Consider the following 21,685-nt stretch of genomic DNA (forward strand, 5'->3'; position numbering starts at 1 on the left):
AAAACAAAACACTGAGGAAATAAATTGAAGTGGACACACACACACATACACACACACAAAATGGAAATACATTATCCTTTTTCATATGTGAGAGAACAAATATCATTATAATGTCAATACTACCTAAAGTAATTTACAGATTCAATGCAATCCCTATCAAAATACCAGTGGCATTCTTCAAAGAAGTAGGAAAAACAAAGTCAAAATTTGTATGGAACCACAGAAAAGTGTTAATGGACAAAGTCGTCTTAAACAAAAAGAACAGAGTGGAAGGCATTATACTACCTGACTAAAAAGATACTACAAAACTGTAGCCATCAAAACAGCATGGTATTGGCATAAAACCAATGGAACAGAATAGAGATTCTAGAACTAAATCTGTGCATGTAAAGAAAACTGATTTTCAACAAAGGTGCTAAGAATATGCATTGGAGAAAGGACTGTCTTTCTAATAATTGGTGCTGAGAAAATTGGATATCCACATACAGACGAGTGAAACCAGACTCTTACTAGTTACAAGAATCAATGCAAAGTGGATTAAAGACTTGAATGTAAGACCCGAAACTATAGCTGGGCTTGGTGGCACACTCCTGTAATTCCAACCCCTCAGGAGGATCGAGAGTTCAAAACCAGCCCCAGCAAAAGCAAGGCACTGAGCAACTCAGTGAGACCCTGTCTCTAAATAAAATACAAAATAGGACTGAGGAGGTAGCTCAGTGGTTGAGTGCCCCTGAGTTCATTTCCCAGTAACCCCCTCATCCCCTGCCTGGAAAAAAGACCCCAAACCATGAAACTACCAGAAGATCACATGGGGAAACCCTTCAGGATATTGGAATAGGCAAAGATTTTTTTTTTTTGACAAGACCCCCAAAACACTGGAAACAAAAGCAAAACTAGACAAATGGGAATACATCACACTGAAAATCTTCTATACAGCAAAGGAAATAATTATTCAAATGGAGAGAAATCCTAACAGAATGGGAGAAGATGATTGCAAGCTATATATCTGACAAGTGGTTAATACACGAAACATAAATAACTTTGAAAAATCCATAGCAAAATAACCTGATCCAATACTGTGCCATAGACATAAGTAGACATTTCTGAAAAGAAGACCTACAAATCGTCAATAGATACATGAAAAAAAAATGCTTCAGTGTCACTAATCAGCAGGGAACTGTATATCAAAACCACAATGAGATATCATCTCAATCCAGTAAGAATAACTAGTATCAAAAAGACAAAAAGATAACAAGCTCTGTCAAGAATGTGGAGAAAGGGAAACCTTACACATTGTTGAGAGCAGTCAGGCACAGAAAGGAAAGCCCAGCATGACCTTACTCAGGTAGAATATAAAAAAATTGGTATCACAGAAGTGAGAGGAGACCAGAGCTTACCAGAGCTAGGGAGCCGGAGGTAGGGAGCAATGGAAAAGACAGACCTGTTAACCTGATTTAAATGTTCCACAATGCAGACGTGTGGAAACATCACATGGAATCCCACGATGTGTATGACTTTTATGGTTTTAGGTATCAATTAGAATTAAAATTTTAATTTTAAAATGTGCACTTTTCCTTGAGTCTTTAGGTGTTCATTACTGTAGGCGCTCTTCTCACACAAAACTTTGTTAAATACACTTGTCCTGCATTCCTCATATTGACAGGTCTTTGTTACAGGTCTGTCAGTCATGAACCTTGTGGTGGATAAGGAAAGATATTAATTTTTCTTTTCTATATTTCCTTCCTTCCTTCTTTCCTTTGTCTCCTTTCTTTCCTTTAATTCATATTTATAGAACATCTCAAAGAGATCCAAGATGGCGGACTAGAGGGTGACTGCATCTCCATCCCGTCACTCCAGAACTCAGGATTCAAGAAGGGGAGGTATTGAGAGACTGGGACCAACATAGAGCCACGAGGTGAGTCTCTCCCACAGGGTGAAGCTCAGTCGGGTGGCAGGCCCGGACAGGGACAGCTTATAGGAGCAGGGCAGGGCAGCGAGAGTCTTCCCCAAGCAGCCCTGCTCTCTCCAACAGCAGGCTCCATCCACAGCCAGTTTCTCTGAGCAGGCCTGCCCAGTGAGAGCTTTTCTGCACAGAGCCAATCCCAAGCTCTGAACCCAGTGGCGGGCACTGGCCTGCAGGCGACTTCTGGGATCAAGGCAGGACAGGAAGAGGCTTTCCCTGAGCAGCCTGGCTCCCTCAGGCTGGGGCAGGCCCTGTCTATAGACAGCTTCTAGGAGCAGGACCACCCAGTGAGAGGATTTCCACGCAGAACCAACCCCCAACCCTGGCCCAGTAGCGGGATATGGGCAGCTGTCTTTGAACGCACTGCATTATCAAGTTCCTCCAAGACTTCAGGCTACTGAAGGCTGGGAGGTGATATACTGGAAATCTACAGGGACACTATAAACCAATAGAGGAAATCTGCAATATCTCAGAGTCCCACTGATATATGACCAATATGAGAAAACAAGGGAAGAAAATGTCCCAAACAAACCTAGATACTATATCAATAAAACCCAATGACAGCACAACAGAAGAAACGTCAGAAAGGGAGTTCAGAATGTACATAATTGAAACAATCAGGGAAGCAAATGAGGAGATGAAAGAGCAAATGCAGGCATTGAAGGAAGAGATGAAAAAGCAAATGCAGGCATTAAATGATCCCATCAATCAACAGTTAAAAGAGAAAATATGGGAAGAAAGAGATCATGTCAATAAAGAGTAATAGATACTTAAAAAACAACAACAACAACAACAAAAACAACAAACCAGAAATCCTTGAAATGAAGGAAATAATAAACCAAGTTAAAAACTCCATAGAAAGCATAACCAATAGGATAGAACACCTGGAAGACAGAACCTCAGACAATGAAGAGAAAATATTTAATCTTGAAAACAAAATTGACCAAACAGAGAAGATGGTAAGAAATCATGAACAGAATCTACAAGAATTGTGGGATATCATGAAAAGGCCAAATTTAAGAATTATTGGGGTTGAGGAAGGCTTAGAGAAACAAACCAAAGGAATGAACAATCTATTCAATGAAATAATATCAGAGAATTTCCCAGATCTGAAGAATGAAATGGAAAACCAGGTAAAAGAGGCTTATAGGACTCCAAATATACAAAATTACAACAGACCCACACCAAGGCACATTATTATAAAAATACCTAAAATACAAAATAAAGACAGAATTTTGAAGGCCATGAGAGAAAAGAATCAAATTACATTCAGGGGGAAACCAATAAGTATATCAGCAGATTTTTCAATCCAGACCCTAAAAGCTAGAAGGTCCTGGAACAACATTTACCAAGCCCTAAAAGAAAACGGATGCCAATCAAGAATCTTATACCCAGCAAAACTTACTTTCATATTTGACAATGAAATAAGATCCTTCCATGATAAACAAAAGCTAAAGGAATTTAAAAAAAGAAAGGCAGCATTACAGAACATTCTCAGCAAAATATTCCATGAGGAAGAGATGAAAAACAACGATGCAAATCAGCAACGGGAGGAACTAGCCTAAAGGAATAGCCAAATAAAGGAGAAAACAAATCATGTCAAAAAACAAAAATGAGTCAAATAACTGGGAATACAAATCATATCACAATAATAACCCTGAATGTTAATAGCCTGAACTCATCAATCAAAAGGCATAGACTGGCAGATTGGATTAAAAAGAAAAATCCAACAATATGCCACCTGCAAGAGACTCATCTCATAGAAAGAGATACCCACAACTAAAGGTGAAAGGATGGGAAAACATACCATGCACATGGACACAGCAAAAAAGCTGGAGTATCCATCCTCATTTCAGATAATGTGAACTTCAAGCCAAAATTAGTCAGAAGGGATAAAGAAGGACATTACATACTGCTTAAGGGAAGCATAAATCAGTAACACACAACAATCATAAATATCTATGCCCTGAACATTGGCTCATCCATGTACGTCAAACAAATCCTTCTCAATTCCAGAAATCAAATAGACCACTACACAATAATACTAGGCAATTTTAACACACCTCTCTCACCACTGGATAGATCTTCCAAACAAAAATTGAATGAAGAAACCATAGATCTCAATAACACAATCAACAATTTAGACTTAACGGACATATATAGAATACACCATCCAACAAAGAACGAATACACTTTCTTCTCAGCAGCACATGGATCCTTCTCTAAAATAGACCATATTTTATGCCACAAAGCTACTGTTAGCAAATACAAGAAGATAGAGATACTACCTTGCATTCTATCAGATCATAATGAATTGAAATTAGAAACAAATGACAGAATAAAAAACAGAAACTTCTCTAATACCTGGAGATTAAATAATACACTATTATAAGATAAATGGATAACAGAAGACATCAGGAGGGAAATAAAAAAAATTTAGAAGTAAACGAGAACAAAGACACATCATATCAAAATCTCTGGGACACTGTGAAAGCAGTACTTAGAGAAAGATTTATTTCATAGAGCGCATTCAGTAAAAGAAGTAGAAATCAACAAATAAACAACTTAACACCAACTCAAAGCCCTAGAAAAAGAAGAGCAGACCAACACCAAAAGTAGTAGAAGACAGGAAATAGTAAAAATCAGAGCTGAAATCAACGAAATTGAAACAAAAGAAACAATCAAAAAAATTAACAAATAAATAGTTGGTTCTTTGAAAAAATAAAATTGATAAACCCTTAGCCACACCAACAAAGAGAAAGAGAGAAAACTAAAGTTATTAAAATTCAGAATGAACAAGGAAATATCACTACAGACATGAGTGAAATACAAAACATAATTAGAAGCTATTTTGAAAATCTATATTCCAACAAAACAGAAAACCTCAAAGACATCAACAAGTTTTTAGAGACATATGAATTACCTAAACTGAACCAGGAGGACATACACAACTTAAATAAATCAGTTTAAAGCAATGAAATAGAAGAGGTCATCAAAAGCCTACCAACAAAGAAAAGTCCGGGACCAGATGGGTTCTCAGCTGAGTTCTACAAAAAATTAATTTTAAAAATATAACAAAAACTTTTTGGATGCTAGGAATTGAGCTCTTGGGATACTTTACTACTAAGCTACATCCCCAATTCTTTTATCTTTTTTTTTTAATTTTTATTTTGAGGCAGGGTCTCACTTAGTTGCTGAACCTGGCCTTGAGCGATTCTCTTGCCTCAGCCTCCCAATCTGGGATTACAGGCATGTGCCACCATGCCTGGCTTACCAGCCACTCTTCTATATGGTTTATAATAGCTGACATCTTATCACTGTGGGTACTGTCCTATTAAAATAAATGTAAGGGTGCTCGAGAACAGCTGTGGAAGACTCCTTTTCCCTGTTACCTGCCCCTCTCCTCTTCATTCTCCCAAACTAATGTGTAGAAATTATAATTCTGACCTGTTTGGAAAAATACACAGTTTCAGTTAACTACCTAGAATTGGTAATGGCTTGTCCTTCCCTGGGTTATGTTCCTTGTTGCTCAGTTACTTTGAACTTATTAGTTGCCTCTGGGCCACAAGGCCAATCTCTAAAAGTTTTCCAGATTCTCTGATTATAACCTTCTGTTGAAACTGATCTCTGAATCCATAGCTAGATGCTTGGGGGCCTCCAGAGCTCTCAGTGACATTTCTTTGAACCTTGCTTCCTCAACTTTGTGCTGGCCTCATCCCAGTCCCTCTCATCCTAGGAATGTAAGTGGGCTTACAGAGCTTTTGTGATAGTAGCATCTTTCTCATCTTGCAGTCTAAAACTTTAAAATGTAAAGTAACCTTGCTGGTTCATGTATTATATGGCACATACAGCTAAAATAGAAGCTCCAAGTATAGCAACATCTATTGCTCTTTAAAATCCAAGAAGTGGGGCCTGGTGACCTATACTCCCAGCAACTCAGGAGGCTGAGACTGGAGGATTAAAAGTTAAAGGCCAGCCCAAGCAATGTAAGGAGACTCTGTCCCAAAATATAATAGGCCTAGGGATTTGGCTTAGTGGTAGAATGCCCATGTATGGCAAAATCAAACAAAACAGCAAAAACTCCAAGAAATGCTTTTGTACAGTTTCCGTCTGTGCTTTCCCCCAGTGCCTTATTACTAATAAACTGTGTGCTAACACTCTTCCCACTACAAAGAAAATATAGTAAATAATAAGGTATTCAGTGTCTTCTATTGTTTTGTAGTACTTGATTTCTACTTTAATAAATTTAATAAGACAGCAAATATGGAGTTCCATGAAACCTGGTAAAATGGTTTTAAAAATGATGTAGATGTTAGCCTGTATACATATGCATGTGTATCTATGTACATACATATACATAGATACACACATACCTACATATTTTGCCATGCTGGGGATCAAGCAAGGATCTAATGCATGCCAGGAAAGTGCTCTACTATTAAGTTAAGCTCCCCAGCCAGCTGTACATAATTTTAGTTCGTGTTAGTGATATTTGTTCTTTAAAAACTTTTCTTGACTAAATGCTAAGTTTCACCAATGTTGTTCAGTGTTTTTAGGATCTTGGTGGAGAATCATTCATCTATTGCTACTTAAAGTGGTGCAGATTTAAAGAAATATGTAAGTGGAATTTCACTAATAAATTAAAAAAAATTTTTTTGTAGTTGTACATGGACAGAATGCTCTTATTTTATTTGCTTTTTCTTTTAATGTGGTGCTAAATGCAGTGCCTCACACATGCTAGGCAAGTGCTCTGCCACTGAGCTACAGTCCTAGCCCCTCACTAGTAAATTTTTAAAAAGGATTTCCTTAGTGAACTTCATAATGGAAAGATGTTTTCGGGGGTGATTTCTGTCTTTGGTTAGGTTGTACTTCAGAACTTTTAGTTCTTTCTGCTTGTATTTCTGGGGTTGTATAAGAAAATAAGATTTGGGGCTGGAGGTGTAGCTTAGTGGTTGAGCACTTACTTAGTATGATAAGGCCCTGGGTTGAACTCTTAGCACCAGAGAAAAGAAGAAGAAAAAGAAGAAACGTTTTGCTGCTGTTATTATTTGAGATGCTTGTTGATGTTTTAGCTCTATTGGATATACATTGGAATTCTTTTAACTGTGTCTTTCAGAACACCAATTTTTCACATTCTAATGGTAAAGTATAATTTTGTATGTGGTATTTATTTGCTGGTACTAATAGTGCCAATGCAGAAATAACGTTATTGATCTCCACTGGTGAAATGTTATTAGAGCTGCAAGTAAATGACTCCTTTACTGCTATATTTCTCTTTGAGTAGTTAATCAAAAAGAACATTCAAAGACTCTTAAATTGCCATATTCTTTCTTTGAGCTGGGCAAGTCACTTCCTCCTGACCCCCTTCCTCTCTCTTGCCTTTCTTTCCCTTTTCTTTTTGGTGGTGCTAGGGATTGAACCCAGGGCTTTGTACTGCTAGGCAAGAGTTCTACCACACAGCTACTTATGAATTCCCAGTCTTAGGTGAGTTTTGTTTGTTTGGTTGGGTTTTTGGTACTAGAGATGTAACCTGGGGGTACTTTACCACTGAGTTACCTCCCCAGCCCTTTTTATTTTTTATTTTGAGACAGGATCTCACTAAAGTTACTTTGGGCCTCCCTAATTTGCTGAGGCTGGCTTTGAACTTGTGATCCTCATGCCTCCTGAGTTGCTGCTATTACAGGTGTGCACCACTGCACCCACCTAGGTGAGTTGTTTTTTTTCTCCCAAATAAACAATTTTATTTTAAAAATTGAGGATGAATGCCAACATGAAGCAAAAACAGACTTCAGTTTGTGTGACTGTACAGGTAGGATGCAGGGCTTAAATGGACAGCATTATCCATCAGAGAAGAAAGCAAGGAAAGTCTCCCAGTACACCGCAATGTCAACACCTACCACCATGAACTCTCAGCACCAGGATCAACCAACCCAAACCAACACAGGAGCCATCACCACCTTAGGAGAGCAGGGAGGGAAACAGATCAAGAACTCAAACAGCTACAAGGGTGTCTCACAACAATCAGTATTTCAAATCAATGTTAACAATTCTCTCACTTATTTCCTGCATTTGGAAAGTCAAAATATCACTGGAGCCTCTCTGGTTTGTGGTTGAGGAGGTCAACGGGCCATGACAGACTGAAACAACATCAACAAAATATGCAAACAGGGTAAATAAAGTGTCAGCCTGACAACAATATTTAGGATGACATAATTGAGTTTGTCTTTCTACTTGTGGGGGAGCACCCCAAACAATTAGGAACAAATTCTAAATGTGTGTCATGCTCTAAGCTTAGTATACATTCACACTAGAAGCAAAGCTGGTGATGTTTTGACATGTGTTCTTTTTTTTAAATGCTAAAGTTAAAAAAAAAAAAAAAGAAGAAGAAGTCGGTCTTTCAACACTCAAACGACAACAGAGAGATGGGAGTAAATTATAAATGTGGATGCAGCAACATCCACAGGACATGGGGTGGGGGTAGGGGAGAAGGGGTAGGCGTTTGTGCTGTTGGTGTTGGCAGGAGAGGTGAGCAGTCTTAAAGAGCCATCTCCACTGCGTGGCAGTCCAGGATTCTAGGTGTGCCAAGAAGGGGTATCACGAATCCCAAGGTCCACCACCTATCCCTTCTCCTCTTCTCCAAGGGCACCTACCTTACTGTAAGTCACTACTGATAAGTTGTTTGCGTGACTACTGGGGGACAGATTTACAGAGTTCTGTGAGAGTCTATTCGGATATTTCTCGGTTTGGTCAGGAGCAGGAGCCCATGTGTTTTTGCTGATCGAGTCAAACCCAGAACCCCCAGGGTCTTTTAAGTTGTTTTCATCTGATTGTCGGTTCTTTTGCGGAGAGGCAAACGGGTTGAAGTTTCCTTCGACTTTGCGATGAGGCTGTGTGTTGAACTCCGTTTCAAAAGATGACAGCTGCTGCGTTACTCCTAACAGTCCACCCACCTCCACCCTGAGAATCACCCAGATGACATGCCATAGTAGAGTCCTGTAGCAGTGCACATCTGCCACTCTCCCTGACACATTCCTGCTCTGCTGGGGCTGCACAAGTGGACGCTGACATCCGCAATCTCCTGTGGCTCTAACGATTGATTGCACCATCACCATGTTCACATGTCCAAACTGGTCTCCCTCGACATACTTAAGACAAACCCCTGGAGGCCAGGCCTTTGTCCCAGAATTCTGGATCCACCATGTTTTTGTAAACTGAGTATCAGGAGGTATTGACTCCCCTTCTCCTATGGTAACATCTTCACCAAAGGACAGGGAGGGCACACTGATTTTAGGGCTCTCAAAGTCGTAATAGGCGCCAATTGCCGCTTGTAAGTTCCAGTTGGTATGTCCAGGAAGAAGGCGCAGCCAGCCGGGGCCGGGTTGAGCTGGAAGCCAAGCAGCTGCTGGAACTCGGAGTTGAGCACGTCCTTGTCGGTGGTGCCCAACCAGATGAACTTCTGCATCAGCTCTGGGTCCAGATCCACGTCCATGCCCTCCTTGGCGGGGACTGGACATCCGCTTCCCGCCTGCTCACTACCAAGCCGCCGCTGCACTGCCAGACCCAGGGACTGGAGGGGGCCGGCTGCTAGCCGGCGCCGCGACCCTGCTCCTCTGAGGTAGGCACCAGGCCTGTCACCGCCTCATAGGGGGAAACTCACTCAGCCACTCACTCTCAGGCTCCCCAACCACCCCCGCCAATGCCACCACCTCCGCTGCTGCCGGCTCTTGCTTCTCTGCCACCTCTGCCTCCTCCCGCGCCGCGCCCACTCCCTAGGTGAGTTTTTTAAAATCAATTTTCAATTTATAGTTTTGTAAAAGTTTGAAAGTAGGACCAGGTGCCATGGTGCACACCTGTAACCCTAGCTTCTGGAGAGGCTGACACGAGAGGATTACAACTTTAAAGCTAGCCTGGGCAACAGTGAGGGACTAAGCAACTCAGTGAAACTCAGTGAGCCTGTGTCTCTAAATAAAATACCAAAAAAAAAAAAAAAGGAAGAAAGAAAGAAAAATAATAAAAAGGGCCAGGATGTAGCTTAGACATAGATTGCCTTTGGTTTCTATATGAAGCACCTGGGGTGGGGTGGGAGTGGTAGAGGATAGAAATAAAAATTTGAAAGTAGGAAAGATCGGACACTTAGCCCACTTTTTGCCCTCATGTAATTAAAAAAGAACTGCTACAGTTAGTGGATCATATTAGATAAAAATCTGTTTTGTAGACTTTGTTCCTGAAATAATTGTGTGAAACAGAAATATCTTGCTGTGTGTGTAGAATTCATTCTTGTCTGAAAATCAAGGCTTCCAAGGCATATCCAGGTGGTCTGGGTTGGCCCTTGGGCTCTTCTTGCTGGCGAGGATCCAGTCCACCCCTTCTGTTTTCAAGTTCTCAGTGCTTCCACTGTTTCTGTGTATACACAGACAGGAGTGGCTGCCCTTATAGGTATTCTCTTTTTTAAAAGTATATAACTTAAATTGTAGTTATGTCTATAAATGATATTGGGTAATTTTTTTTTCTTTAAAGAAGTTATTAACTCTGATATTAAAAGATAGCTTGAAGAACTTTGTCTCCTATTTTTCTTGTCCCTTTCTTCCAGCTCTGCTTCCCAAAGGCATGTATTTAGAATTGCTTACTAGTAACTGTTTTGTTCACTGAGTATACCTAGCACCTGAATAGTGCTTGATGTGGCACCTAATGAATGCTGGTTGAATTGAAAGAAAAGATATTGTTACTCCCTTATCAGACTTGATAAATAGATTGATTACTATGCAGTCAGTCAATAGTTGTAGTGTGAGAATTATTTTTCTTCTTGGGATAGCATTGCTCTGCCATCTTAGCATACAGTGTTGCTACTTACAAGTAGATTAAAATTTTTTTCCCTTGAGTCACTTATTTGCTTAGTCTCTTCTTTTACCTCTCTCCCTGTAGAAAGAGTGAAAGACATCTTTTTTCTATTTTTTTTCCTTCTTGCAACCTTTATTACTGGGATGTTGGCCTTCATGGGTTGTTCCCGTAATTTTTTTATCTTTTGGCTTTCCTCTGATTATCTACTTTCTGGGAGAAATTATCCTTCTAATTGTGTTTTCAAATTTGAAACTTTTTTATCCTGTCTTGCTTTCTGGTTATTCCCTTTGAAAATATAGTATTCTACTCTTCAATTATTCTGTTACACAAAGGCTTTTAACCCTTTTCAAGTTCTTCACCTCACTTCTCTTATCTCAATACTTGAGATCTTCAAGGGCTAAGTCAGAAGAGTCTCTGTGCCTTTCCTCCTGTTGGCATCCCTCTTGTAAGCACATGGGTTATTACACCTTCCTTTCTGCTGTGTGTTCTCAGTGTTTGCCTTTTTTTCTTTTTTTTTTTTTTTTTTTTTTTAGATCTGCTTTCCATGTTCCTTTTTTTATACTAGGAATTGAACCCAGGGTTGCTTTACCCTTGAGCTATATCCCAAGCTCTTTTTTATTTTTTATTTTGAGACATAGTCTTGCTAAATTACTGAGGCTGGCCTCAAACTTTTGATCCTCTTGCCTTAGCCTACTGAGTTGCTGGGATTATAGGCATGTGCTACCACACTTGGCTCTGCATTTTCTTTTTCTTTTTCTTTTTGGATTGGGGATTGAACCTATGGGCACTTCACCACTGCTACATTCCTGTTGCCACCCACCTCACCTCTTAACTTTTACTTTGAGAGAGGGTCATACTAAATTACTGAGCTGGCCTCGAACTTGCACTCTTCCTGCCTTAGCCTGCCAAGGGCCCATCTTTTTGTTGGTCAAAATTCTTTTTTTGGGTACAATCCCTCATGGCAGCAGCAGCAGCGACTTGGGGGCCGCACAGTGGTGACTAAGTTGTGATCCTGGCGGGCTTGCGCCGAGCCCCAGCCCGGCATCCGCGTGCCCCCCACGCTCTGCACCCCAGATGCTGCGCGGGTGCTGAGCCCGTCCCAGCCAGGACGATGGTGAAGTATTTCCTGGGCCAGAGCATGCTCCGAAGTTCCTGGGACCAAGTGTTCACTGCCTTCTGGCAGCGGTACCCGAATCCCTATAGCAAACATGTCTTAACGGAAGACATAGTACACCAGGAGGTGACCCCTGACCAGAAGCTCCTGTCCCGGGAGACTCCTGACCAAGACCAACAGGATGACCCGCTGGGCAGAGCAACTGTTTCCTGCCAACGTTGCTCATTCGGTGTACATCCTGGAGGACTCTGTTGTGGACCCACAAAATCAGACCATGACCACCTTCACCTGGAACATCAACCACGCCCGGCTGATGGCGGTGGAGGAACGATGTGTTTACCATGTGAACTCTGACAACAGTGGCTGGACCGAAATCCATCGGGAAACCTGGGTCTCCTCTTGTTTATTTGGTGTCTCTAGAGCTGTCCAGGAATTTGGTCTCACCCAGTTCAAAAGCAATGGGACCAAGACTATGAAGGGTTTTGAATACATCTTGGCCAAGCTGCAAGGTGAGGCCCCTTCCAAAGCACTTGTTGAGACAGCCAAGGAAGCCAAGGAGAAGGCAAAGGGGACAGCACTGGCAGCTACAGAGAAGGTCAAGGACCTTGGCAGCAAGGCTGCCAACAAGCAGCAGCAGCAGCAGCAGCAGCAGCAGCAGCAGCAGCAGTTTGTGTAGCCAGCCTGGGCCCCTGCCACTGCCACAGCCCACTAGACAACTGTGGGCTCCCTCTGCCCCCTCTTTCATTGTACTTCATTATTAAAAATCAATTTCTAGCCCTCTCTGGTGGGTTGGGGGCAGGTGTCCTGTTCAGCATCTGCAGTACACCAGACACATGTCTGAGCCCAGCTAGTTTATTCTCCTATTGGGCAGCTGATGACAGGCACAAAGTGGTACAAAGGTGCGGGGACTTGTTTAAGGTCACCAGCAGTATGCAGGTGAAGTGTTGATAAAAAATACTATAAGCTCCAAGAGGGCAGGGCTCTTTATTTTGTTTTGATGTGTCTCAAGTACCTGGAAAATATCTAGCAAATAATAGGCACTCAATAAATATTTGTTGAATTCAGTCAAAAAAAATTCTTTTTTTTTTGTACTGGAAATTGAACCCAAGGTGATTTTATCATAAACTATATTGCCAGTTACTTTTATTTTTTTCTTCATTTTTAAAATTTGTGTAATATAGTTGGACATAATGGCAGGATTTGTTGTTACATATTTGTACATGCACACAATATATAACATAATTTGGCCAATATCACTCCCTAGCACTTGGCCCCTCCCTCCCTATCTTCCTGTTTCCTTTATTCCACTTTCTTCCTTTGATTTCCCCCCACTTATTTTTTCTCTTTAATTTTCACATGGGAGAAAACATATGACTCTTGATCTTCTATGTTTGACTTACTTTGCTTAACATAATGTTCTCAAGTTCCATCTATTTTTTTGCAAATGACATAATTTCATTTTTCTTTAATGCTGAATTAAACTCCATTGTGTGTATGTATGTTTTCTTTTCTTTCTTTCTTTCTTTTTAAATGTTTTTCTTTATTCATCCATTGATGGTTGCCTAGGCTGTTTCCATAGTTTGGCTATTGTCAAATATGCTGCTATAAACATGGGTATACACATATAGCTGCAGTATGACTTTAATTCTTTAGGATAAATACAGAGTATTTTTACAGATGGGTGATGTGGTGGTTCCCTGCCTACTCTTTTGAGGAACCTCCATACTGATTTCCATAGTGGTTGCACTAATTTATAATCCCAACAACTGTGTAAAAGTGATCATTTTCCTCCACATACTCTACAACATTTATTATTTTTTCTACATTTTTTATTGGCGCATTATAGTTGTACATAATGATGGAATTTTTTTTTGTTACCTATTCATACGCAGTAAAACAATATAATTTTACCAATATCGCTACCCAATACTTCCCTCCTTACTCTGCCTCCCATCCCTTGATCACTTCCAACACTTATTGTTTGTATTCTTGAAGACTACCTTTCTGACTGGAGTGTGATGAAATCTCAGTGTAGTTTTGATTTGCATTTCCCTAATTGTTAATGATGTTGAGCATTTTTTAATATATTTGTTGCCATTTGTATTTCTTCTTTGGAGAAGTGTCTGTTTACTTCATTCACCCATTTATTAATTGGATTAATTTTTGGTATTAAGTTTTTTTCAGTTTTTTATATTTTCTAGATATTAATCCTCAGAAGAGTAGCTACCAATTTTTTCTCCCATTCTGTAGGTTCTTTTTTCACATTTTCAGTTGTTTCTTTTGCTATGCAGAAGCTTTTTAATTTGATACTGTCCCATTTATTAACTCTTGAAATTATTTCCTGAGTTTTAGGGGTCCCAATGGGAAGTTGTGGCCCGTGTCCATTTGTTGAAGTGTTGACCCTACATTTTCTTGTAGGAGTTGCATAGTTTCTGGTCTAATTCTGAGGACTTTGATTCATTTTGAATTGATTTTTGGGCAGAGTGAGAGATAAGGGTCTAGTCTCACGTTCTACATATGGATAATCAGTTTTCCGAGCACTATTTGTTAAAAAAGCTGTAATTTCTCCAATATATATTTTTGGCACCTTTGTTAATGATCAGATGACCATATCACGTGGGTTTGTCTATATGTCTTCTATTTTGTAAGATCAGACTGTGTGTCTGTTTTTATGTCAGTACCATGACATTTTTGTTACTACAACTCTGTAATATAATTTGAAATCAGGTATTGTGTTTCCTCCAGCATTGCTATTTTGGCTTAGAATTGCTTTGGCTATTCTGGGTCTTCTATTATTTCTTATGAATTTTAGGACTGTTTTGTTTTCTAGTTCTGTGAAGAATGTCATTGGTATCCTGATGGGGATTGCTTCAAATCTGTATACTGCTTTTGGTAGTATGGCCATTTTAACAATATGAATTCTGCCTATCCATGACCATGGTAGGTCTTACTATCTTCTAAGGTCTTCTTTAATATTCTGTAATTTTCATTGTAGAGGTCTTTCACCTCCTTGGTTAAATTTATTCCTAGGTATTTTATTTTTTTGAATGGGTTTGTTTTTCCTTTTTTTTTTCCCTCAGATTCATTACTGGTATATAGGAAAGCTATTGATTTTTGTATGTTGATTTTGTAATCCATTAGTTTGCTGAATTTGTTTATTTGTTGAAATTCTTTCTTTTCTCTGCTTCAGATTTCATTGTTATTGAAATGTTAATACATTTTGTCATCTTGCTGTAGTTTTATTGGATAAAGAGATGTGAATGCTTGTGTTCCTTCCACCATTTTTCATTTTTATTTATTTAATTTAATTTAATTATTTTTTGTTGTGCTGGAAATTGAACCTGGGCCTCATGTATGCTAGATGTACACTCTACCAGTGAACTGCATCCCAGCATGGTTATTATTTTTAAATTGGAGTTTCTCTTCTTTAAGGCCCAAAGAACTTAATTTTATGGTTGTAATTAAAGTGATAAATTTAATATGGAAATCTAAAATTGATTAGTTTGAAGAGAATATTGAATAAATGTTGATTGGACCTATCTTTTAAATTCTGTCTTAATACCCAAATAGACAGTAATAATGAATTCTTTGAATTTTATTTGTAGAAGAAATTGAAGAAGAATCTGAAACAACAGTTGAAGCTGAGTTGACTGATAAACAGAAACATCAGTTGAAACATAGGGAGCTCTTTTTGTCACTCCAGTATGAATCTCTACCTGCAAAGCATATCAGGTAAGAACTTTTTTAGAAGTTAATCTATTGTACCCAGTAACATTGTGACCCAAACCAAAGACTTCTTCGAAGTATTTTACAAACTCTCTCCAGGATCTTGCCTTAGTTTATTAAAGGCTTCATAATGGAATTTTATCTTAAAATGAAAAGTGTGTATTAGCATATTAAAGTTTTGCAGTAATGTAACCATTTTTAACTTTATTTTATTTCTGACTTTCACATTTTACTTAAGTATCTGTAACATTCATGTAGAACAGTGTCCAGCACATGCCATTATGGGAAATACAGATCTTCTCCAGATTCCTAGCAAAGTATATATGTAGGCTGGAACCCAAGATCTAGTTGTATACAGGAGACTCTGGCCTTTAGGATATGTGGCTTTTTATTTTCTTTTGAGGATCTCTGGAATGAAAGCTTCATATTGTTTTATTACTCATTTATTGACATTTGCTTTGTGCATTGATAGGCTACAAAAATGATGAAAATTTCAGTCTCTATAGTTTAAGAATTGTATTGGAATGGTGATGGACTTTACTAGATCATGATCTAGTGGTGGTGACAGAATTTAAGCATAGATAGAGTTGAACTATTTTTCAAAGCAGTCTGTAGTAAGTACATCTTGGAGGTATAACAAAATGTTTGAACTCAAAAGGCAGGAAAGTTTAGAAAAGAGTCTTTACTCACCTTTCATGAGAATGTGGGACACATACCAAGTAGAGGGAAGAGATGAGCTTGGGGTGTGTGCAGGGAGCAGCCAGGTTCAGGGTGAAACATGGGAGGGAGTGCCGTGTTTAAGGTAGGTTAAAAACATTCCTTCAGCCAGTCGTGGTGGCGCACGCTGTGATCCCAGTGATTCAGGAGGCTGAGGCAGGAGGATCACATGGTAGCAATTTAGTGAGGCCCTCAGTGACTTAGACCCTATCTCAAAAGAAAAAAGAAAAGATGACTGTGAATGTAGCTAGGTTGTAAAGTACCCCTGGGTTCAGTCCTCAGTACTAGGGGGAAAAAATCCTTTAAATTTAGTTCATAGTTTCTTTTCCTTTTTTCCAGCTACAGGTGGTCATGATGGTCATAAAAAGTGTTTATAAATGAAAAGAAAATGTATCAGTTACTTCAATAATTGTTCGCTCCTCTTACTCCCATTGCTGGGATTTAACTTAAGTCTGCATTTTTGGTTTCAGACAGGTTTGCCTTCTTTCTAAAGCTGTAATTTGATTCTTGTACCTACACACACACACACTCACACACACACCCCAACACCAACTTCAGACACCTTTGCATATAACTCTTTTCAGAAGTGGATGTGAATCTTCCATGATAGGAAGGATAGGACAATGATACTATACTTACTTTTTCTTAAATGTTTTCAGAAATAACTTGATCACCCCCTTATTGTGAACATTCGGTCTTGACTTTATTTATGTTTTTAAAGGCACTGTGGTTGGGTTGGCTAGTTAGTATATTCTGTGTGACTTATATTCTTTCCTGGAAAATATAATACCAGGTAATGTGAGAGTATTTTCACTAATAAGGCTATTTTTTTTGGGTTGGGGTACTGAAAATTGAACCCAGGGACACTCAACCACTGAGTCACATCCCCAGCCCAATTTTGTATTTTATTTAGAGACAGGTCTCACTGAGTTGCTTAGCCCCTTGCTGTTGCCGAGGTTGTGATCCTCCTGCCTCAGTGCCCTGAGCAGCTGGGATTACAGGTCTTCACCACCATACCTGACTAGTAAGGTTATTTTAAGAAAAGAAAAATGAGGACATGAAATTTGCCCAAAGAACATGAAAACATACTGACATTTTTTTCTTTTCTTTTTCTTCTTCTTCTTCTTCTTTTTTTTTAAATGGGGATTGAATCCAGGGGTGCTTTATGACTGAGCAATATCCCCAGCCCTTTTTTTCTTTTTTAAGTTTGAGACAGGGTCTTACTAAGTTGATTGGAGCCTTCCTTGACAGAGTGCCAACCCGTGTCTCTCTTCCCCGGCTGGCGCGGCCACCCTGCGTGCAAGGTATAGGCAGGGGCCAGGCCTGTCGGGGGACAGGAGAGCACTTCACGGGTTTTGTTCTGGAGGCAGAACATTGAGAAAAGGCAAGCTGTGGGGAGAGGTGTGTGGTGGGGAGAAAGGGCTCTGCAAGGAGCCCTGAGGAGAGGTGGCTGAGCAGCCAGGGGAGGTGAGGTCAGCTGGGCTCTGAGCAGAGGAGAGGGACTGGGGCTTGGGGCTTGGGTTCCAGACTAACCTGAGATCCAGCCTTGCTGAGTCTGGCTGGGTGACCTTGGGCAAGTTGCTTTGTTGAGAGCAGGGTGGTATCTGTGCTGCTAACTGTCTCAAGGACAAACAGGACTGCTGGGCCCCTGTGCTTACCAAGGTTGTTAAGAGATATTTGTCCGAGGAATGTGCGGTTGCCTGGAGACCTTATCCGTCAAGGACGGGAGCGGGGCTTAGCCCCGACTCATCTCCTGCATAGTTCACTCCTTCCCTCCTCCCTTCTTCCACTAGGACCGTTCAGTTCTGACAGGACCCAATGAAAATCAAATAGATTGACCGGACCCAACCAGGGGAGGTTTAGCTGTTCGAATGTTAGCCAATTAGAAGAACACTGTAAAACTGCTTGCTTTTCCTTATAAAAACCCTGCTGACGAGGGCTCGGGGCCTCTCCTAGCATCGTTGATTAAGGACACAGAGGACCGGGTTCGAACTCGCTAATAAATGACTCTTTGCTGCTTGCATTGATCGTGGTCTCTGGTGGTCCTTGTGGGGTCTCAAGCCTTTGGGCACAACATATGGGGGCTCGTCCGGGATCCCCAAGCCCACCCAGACACCTGATCATAGAGTCATAAGTGACATCTTCCACCGGTGAGTAAGGCATTGCCGTGTGTTTTCTGGTCTGAATTGCCTGCAGGTTCTGGTTCTGGGCTGGCACAGTCCTAGCGGACACGCTATAGGACCCCAGCAGGGTCTCGGGAGACGTCCCCTCGACCCATCTGGTGACATTTGTCACATCTGAGCAGCGGGTGCTGCATTCTGGCAATTCGTCCCATCTGGTGACATTTGTCACATCTGAGCAGCGGGTGCTGCATTCTGGCGATTCGTCGCATCTGGTGACATTCTTGTCACATCTGAGCAGTGGGTGCTGCATTCTGGCGATTCGTCGCATCTGGTGACATTCTTGTCACTTCTGAGCAGCTTGTGCTGCATTCTGAGCAGTTTGTGCTGCAATCTGGGTGAATTTGTCACTTCTGAGCAGCTTGTGCTGCATTCTGAGCAGTTTGTGCTGCAATCTGGGTGAATTTGTCACTTCTGAGCAGCTTGTGCTGCATTCTGAGCAGTTTGTGCTGCAATCTGGGTGAATTTGTCACTTCTGAGCAGCTTGTGCTGCATTCTGAGCAGTTTGTGCTGCATTCTGGGTGAATTTGTCACTTCTGAGCAAAGTCTGCGCTGCTTCTGAGCAGCTTCAGTATTGCATTCGGACGACTGGCCGCATCTGGTTAACTCTTTGTCCCATTTGGGCTTTGTGTGGCACCTGGGAAACTACAAAATACCAGCTAGCCAATTTTTGATTTAGCATGCTATGTGTCTGTCTGTTTGTGTATTGTACTATATGGTCTTTACTCTTGCCTTCTATTAAATTCTTCATTGTGTTAATCCAATATTAGGCTTAGGGATACTCATTGCAGGGTACTTTGCAGTCCTTCTCCTTGTTCCTGAGAGATTTATTTACTCCAATCCCCCTAGGCAGAGAGCTCAGCAGCTCCATTCCTCAAAAGTAGTAAGAAATAATGTTTTGTGATTTTCTGCATTCAAACCTAACCTGATTTCTCAACCAGGAAAAAAAAAAAAGGGGTTAAAAAAAGTCCTGGGTGATCCTCCCTCCCCCCTGCCTGGCCTTGCTGAAGCCTGCATTGGAATGTAGACTGCAGCAGTCTCAGCGGGAAAGGGGGGGTAACCTGAAGATAAGAATAAGAAAACAAAAGGGTGTCTGTTTTAAACTTCTGGGTTGCTACACAGAACTAATTCATTTTCCAGGATTCTTGTTTTGTTTTGTTTTTCTTTAATGCTGTATTTTTGAGCTCATAATTTTGATCTTGCATACCTAGGTTAATGATTTTTTTCTTTTTGATCAGTTCTATTTTTTATTCAACTAAAGTTTTTGAACATCTGTTACATTGCAATGGAGATTCACCTATAAAGTTACCAGGCCTTTAATTTTGTGTTATTTGTATGTTGTGCTCTCTGGTGTCATGTCTTATCTGCATCAAAAACTGAGCGCTCCTAAAATTAAAATTTAAAAATGGATCCAAATACTTTTATTCACGTGATTTAAAAAGGGTTCAATGTAAATTGAGTAAACTAATAAAAGTGAAATGTCTTTAAAAATAACTTGCAGGTCTCTAGGTGGTCAAACTAATGAAATGTTAATGTTAAACAATGTCTAATATCAATTGTTTCTAGGACTTTTCCTCAACAGGAAAGAGACAGCAAATACTGTTCAGGACACTTGCCTGCTTTCTTGGTTTTTACAGAATAAGTAAATTAGAGTTAACATGTATGGGATTACTCAAATGTGTATGTTGGTGACATTTGATTAATTTGCAAAATTAAAATGCTCATTGTTAAATAACATCAGGTACTCTTAACTCCTCAAATTCCATGGGGTATCATACTTAAACATTATTGGTGTTTTCATAGGTTGGTAAATTAAAAAGAGTTTAAAATTGCTTTGTGTCATTACTAAAAACAAGGTTATTAAGAGTTATGTTCTAACAGATAAAACCTCAACTCGGAGAGTGAGTGTTCCATCTGCTCCCTTACCACTTCCCCCTGCTCCCCCTCCAGTTCTGCAAAGCTCCAAGGAGCTCTTAGACTTGGATTTAGAGCTACCATCTCCCCTTTCACTGTGTTTCAGTTAGAGTTGTTTCAGAATGTGAACAGAAAGGGGTCAACAGGTAGGAAAGAAAGAATAAAAGGTTCTGGGTTTGGAAAGATATTTAATAAAAAGGAAAAAAAAATGTTTCTGGGTAAGAAAGTGCCTATGTGATGGAATACATGAGGGTCTAAGTAAGTGCTAAGAAAGTCTGTGTGTAAGTATAGGGCAAGTTTCAACAAGTCTGTGTGTAACTAAGTTGGTTGTGTGTATGTGAGACAGCTAAAGCTATTTAAGATTTTTCCTAAGGTGAAATACTAATGTTCTGATATAAGCCAAAGTTTAAAATATATGGTAAAATAACAAGGATTTCTTAGAAACACTAATTTACTCTTAACTTTGTGTCTATTAAGTTTTATTTTTTAAAACAATTAGTCTTAAAAATTGGGGTTTATACAATTATGGTTAAACAACTGTTAAGAGTATTGTACTATGTTACAGAGTCTAAATTTTTCTTTAAAAACTGAATTTACTAAGATTAAAGTGTCAAGGTAGCTGTGAAATGGTCACTCCTTGTATATTAAATGTATTCATATTTTCCAGGTATACAAGTTTTTAAAGCAGGAAATTTGTCAAGCTGCTATTCTCCAGAATAAACTTGTCTGTACTGGTAATATTAAACTTAAAGAGTAAATTTTATTGGGGATTTATTTCTATCATTTAATGTTCTATTATGGGACATATTATCAGTAAGGTATATGTAAAATTGGTTACTTATTTCACTGAGATAAAAATTTAAATGTAAATGTATATCTAAGAGTTAGTGACAGCCTGATTTGTTTAAAGGTTCATATTGTAGAAGGTGAAAGCACTTTGCTACACAAAAGAAAAGTTAAAAGCTCTCTCAGCCTTTCTTTGATTGATTCCTGTTCTGGATATAATGTTAGACTGTGTTAACTAATATTCATAGGGACTCAGAAATCAATATATGTAAACTTCTTAAAATGACATTTAAGAAAGAGTATAATGCACAATAGCAAAAATGGGACAACAATGACTGAGATTGGGGTCCCTGACTTCATGACTGTAGCATGCCTGGTGCCTGGGAGTGTTCCTGTGTAGGAGCACAAGATGCCTAACTGCTGTGGCAGTAGCCTCCCTGGGGAGGC

At 39.8% G+C, this 21,685-nt stretch overlaps 1 protein-coding gene and 1 pseudogene across 1 annotated transcript in view; one reads left to right on the plus strand and one right to left on the minus strand.

Annotated features, from left to right (window-relative positions):
- Positions 1 to 11,846, minus strand: part of LOC124973617 (protein ILRUN-like) — a 120,695-nt gene extending 108,849 nt beyond the window's left edge. The window contains 5 exon segments of the mRNA XM_047537454.1: positions 8,614 to 8,942; positions 8,945 to 9,059; positions 9,061 to 9,308; positions 9,311 to 9,573; positions 11,752 to 11,846. Of these exon segments, the coding sequence (XP_047393410.1) occupies positions 8,614 to 8,942; positions 8,945 to 9,059; positions 9,061 to 9,308; positions 9,311 to 9,573; positions 11,752 to 11,846 (1,050 nt within the window).
- Positions 11,847 to 11,912: 66 nt separating this feature from the next.
- On the plus strand, positions 11,913 to 12,591 carry LOC124973618 (PRELI domain-containing protein 1, mitochondrial-like; annotated as a pseudogene).
- The last annotated feature ends 9,094 nt before the right edge of the window (positions 12,592 to 21,685 follow it).

The sequence above is a fragment of the Sciurus carolinensis genome, unplaced genomic scaffold, assembly GCF_902686445.1.
Source record: "Sciurus carolinensis unplaced genomic scaffold, mSciCar1.2, whole genome shotgun sequence".
In the NCBI taxonomy this organism is placed as follows: Eukaryota; Metazoa; Chordata; class Mammalia; order Rodentia; family Sciuridae; genus Sciurus; species Sciurus carolinensis.